Source organism: Guyanagaster necrorhizus (assembly GCF_019112545.1).
Source record: "Guyanagaster necrorhizus MCA 3950 unplaced genomic scaffold BT62scaffold_104, whole genome shotgun sequence".
Classification (NCBI taxonomy): Eukaryota; Fungi; Basidiomycota; class Agaricomycetes; order Agaricales; family Physalacriaceae; genus Guyanagaster; species Guyanagaster necrorhizus.
The window spans coordinates 10,596-13,997 of record NW_025064983.1 but is presented as its reverse complement, the minus strand read 5'-3'; the positions used below and the strand labels follow the sequence as shown (position 1 = coordinate 13,997).

At 47.9% G+C, this 3,402-nt stretch overlaps 2 protein-coding genes across 2 annotated transcripts; both read left to right on the top strand.

The window, feature by feature from the left end:
• The first annotated feature begins 1,317 nt into the window (after window positions 1-1,317).
• Window positions 1,318-1,841, top strand: BT62DRAFT_1019563 (uncharacterized protein). Its single transcript, XM_043178255.1, has 2 exons — window positions 1,318-1,680; window positions 1,733-1,841. The coding sequence occupies exon 1, from the start codon at window positions 1,425-1,427 to the stop codon at window positions 1,656-1,658; it is 234 nt and encodes a 77-aa protein (XP_043032620.1). The 5' UTR covers window positions 1,318-1,424; the 3' UTR covers window positions 1,659-1,680; window positions 1,733-1,841.
• A 309-nt stretch (window positions 1,842-2,150) lies between these two features.
• BT62DRAFT_939273 (uncharacterized protein) lies at window positions 2,151-2,882 on the top strand. The gene is made up of 2 exons (XM_043187692.1): window positions 2,151-2,456; window positions 2,507-2,882. Exons 1-2 carry the CDS (start codon window positions 2,353-2,355, stop codon window positions 2,859-2,861), a joined length of 459 nt encoding a protein of 152 aa, XP_043032619.1. The 5' UTR covers window positions 2,151-2,352; the 3' UTR covers window positions 2,862-2,882.
• Window positions 2,883-3,402: the final 520 nt, after the last annotated feature.

Genomic DNA, 3,402 nt, shown 5'->3' with positions numbered 1-3,402 from the left:
AGAAAACTGGCGTGTGGTCCCAATCAGTAACACTGGCTTTTGGTCTTGCGACCGGTGGTCGACAACATCAGGACGAGAATCAGATCGCGTGCTACAACGATTCATGCATCTGGAGCACTCCAATGTGTTGGCATTAACATGGTTCAGTGATAATTGCCGCTGTTGTATTCTCAGCAGAGCAATGGCGCTATCACCATCGTCGTCTACGGCGATAATCAAGTTCTTGGGTCCTTTTCGTGTAACGGTGTCGAGGCCTATACGCCTATCTTAGAAACGGTATCTTGCGGAATAACGAGCAGGCCGTACCTCGCTCAGTCGTTGGAAAAGCCGTTGTGCGGATTGCGGAGAGTAGGACGGGGATTAAGGAAAGTGCTATGGATGCTGCGTTAGATGAATAGCAAGGTTAGAGAAGGAATGTCTATCGTGGACGAGCGTGTTATAAAATAAAGGAGGTCTGGTTGACGGATCCTCTTTACGATGTTCAGACCTCGTTTTATATGCAGAGGGGGTATGTTCACTGTGTTGTGACTCGTTCCCGTGAGCTTGCTAGACTTTTAACAAGATGCATGGAAGGACGAGAAGTTGCCTTCTAACAAATACTTGTTCGAAGGTAAAGACATGATGAATAATGAATGTAAATCATTGGGCCGTTGACTTGTGTGCAGTGGATAGGATTAGTGTCCGACCAGGGAACCATTGTAGGCGAAATGGTGAGCTGTTCATCACCAACAGCTGTCGTAGGACTGAGTTCCATTAATTACAGTGTAGCAAGGAATATTGTATGAACTGTTCAGCGCCAGAAGGAGTAGACAGAAACTCATGATACGACAGCCGGAACGAAGGAAGCTAAGAAGCTCGATCCATCAACGTTCTGACTCAGAAGTGATGAGGAGTTGTGAGACTGAATTCACTGATCTAAGGGATAGAGAATTTCTGGCCTTGTGATTCAGACTAATGAGGCTTCCTGACAAAATTTTCGGTGTCATTAAGATGCCGAGGGCTGGTTGGCATGCGCCACTGAGCTTGAGGTGGGAGAACAAGCATCCTGCGGATGAGCCTATGGTGTGATTGCTGTAAAACTACCTAATAATATACGTGTATTTCAATCGGCTCTCCACCTGCTTCAGTTTCCTAGTCATCTGCTCTTTCACCCATCCAAGAAACTCGTTTTTCAAGCCCGCCCACACGACCTTTCTCAGCCTTGAGTAGTTTTTCCACTATCAAAGGACTCGAGCACAACGACCCATTTTTTCCCCTTAGACCGTATGAAGATGAGCCACGAATGCTGACTATAAACATACGAAGGCCGTCGTCGTCTTAAGCGGACTAAGTCCAGTCAACGGCACCGTTATATTCCAGCAGTCCAGCTATGATGGACCGGTTCATGTAATGGGACGCATTGTAGGGCTATATCCCTCAGCCTTATGAGGTTTCCACGTCCAGGACGTCCAGCATTTCTTTTGCCTTCGCCGTCCCAACCGCCCCGTAGCACCTCCGGGAACCTCACAGACGACTGCACATCAGTGGGAGAACATTATAACTCATTCAACACGCACGGTGGTCCCACCAATCCCATAACCAAAAGGCACGTAGGCGATCTCGGAAATATCCAATCGGTGTTGCGGTGCTGGATATTACTGATGAGATTATTTCGCTGAATGGGTCACTGAGCATTATCGGGTACGTTTTCTTTCCGTGAGGTTTTTATGAAGGTATTGACTTGATTTCCTAGACGTTCCATGGTCGTTCATGCGGGGACAGATGATCTAGGGAAGGGCGGGACGAACCTGTCGTTGACGATTGGAAATTCTGGGGGAAGAGTCGCGTGTGGAGTTATTGGTACGTGTTCTTGTAGGTGTTTTCGCGATACGTCTCTGATACAGAGAACCTTTCTAGGATTGTCGTAGTGCCGAGCTTTGAATTGGACCTTTTTTGCTGTGTGAATATCTTACTGTTCCCTTACACTCCCGGCAGAGTATCATTGTTATGGACATCACTTGATCACTGTCCTGCCACCCTAATGCTAATGAAATCGACTGTTTTTGTTCGGATCATTTTCGAGCACTGTTTGAAATTCAAGGTCACAACATGATGCATGATGGCTTCTTTCTTTTTAAAGCCGACCTTCTTTTCCGTTCTTCACAGCTTCCACCTTTCCTCGTGTTCTCTATGAACAGACTCAGGAATTATCCAAAGAGCGCCCTAGTCAAGATCCGAATCGTCAAGGAGATTCCGGCACCCATTCCGCCCCTTACCTCAACACAGCCTATTCCGTACGAAGAAGAATCAAGACCAGATGCCTCATATCCCAAACAAATCACCAGACACACGTCGCGTCCTTGTCTCTGTGGAATGTATGGCTCAGGGGGGTGCAAGTGGCATTTCTTCCACCCGTTCCAGACGATCCTCGCCATCCATGAAATTCTTCCGTTCGAGGAGGCCTTTGGACGGTCTCTGTACGTTAGCACTGTCCTAACTGGCGTTGGCATTCTAACACCTTTTCAAGCATCAACGGTGTTCTCGGGCCACCCACCCCTTCGCTCGCGGAACCAAATCCCATATCGCTCACGGACTCGCAGAAGGAGACATTCCTCATGACAACTTTGCGCATGAACAAGGACCCAACGTTTGCTATCATCAAGACGTTCACGTTCGCGTTCTCGTCTCCGTCGTGCCAGGACGACAAAGGACCTTGGGCTCAGAGCCAAGACGGCAGGCTCGTTTGTTCCGGATGTGGGTGCGGATATGATTCGACTACTTGGGTGGACCATCGTGATTCCTGCTCGGGAATAGAAGATGTGATTTTGAGGTCTGTGGTTGATGTATGGGAGATCGAGGCGAGGATGAAGGCTCTGTCATAATATCACAACATGGTGTGTCAGGGTTAGGACGGTGTACCCCCTTCGGCGGAACGCCGTTGGGGGTACACAGTATGAGTAAAGAAAACTCACCTCAAAAAGTGTTGAGGTTTGTATGAGTGCTTGGTAAAGCGAATCAAGGTCCAACAGAGGGATGGGGTCACCATCTCTCACCCTGTTTTGCTTTTATAGCTCTTCAGGGACCTGATTCATAAGTGAATGACGCAAATGAGAGGTTTTGGTGGACCAATCATTTTCGCTTTATCAGCAATCACGCAATCTGCAGCATGAATGAGGTGATACGGTTAGTAATTAAGGTATGAAGTCGTACCATTTATTATTCATACTTACTTACTCAGCGGCTTCTATTTAACCGGTTAGTCATACCATCTGACTAATTTTACCGTTTTGCCATTGGCTACTAAGTTAACCAGGCCCGAAGGCCTAGAACCTATCCAGCCTTTCGCCGGTCCGGTGGCCGAGTCTAAAACGTCAGACCGTTAGGTCCGGGTTAAGGTTAGGATGGTGTACCCCCTTCGGCGGA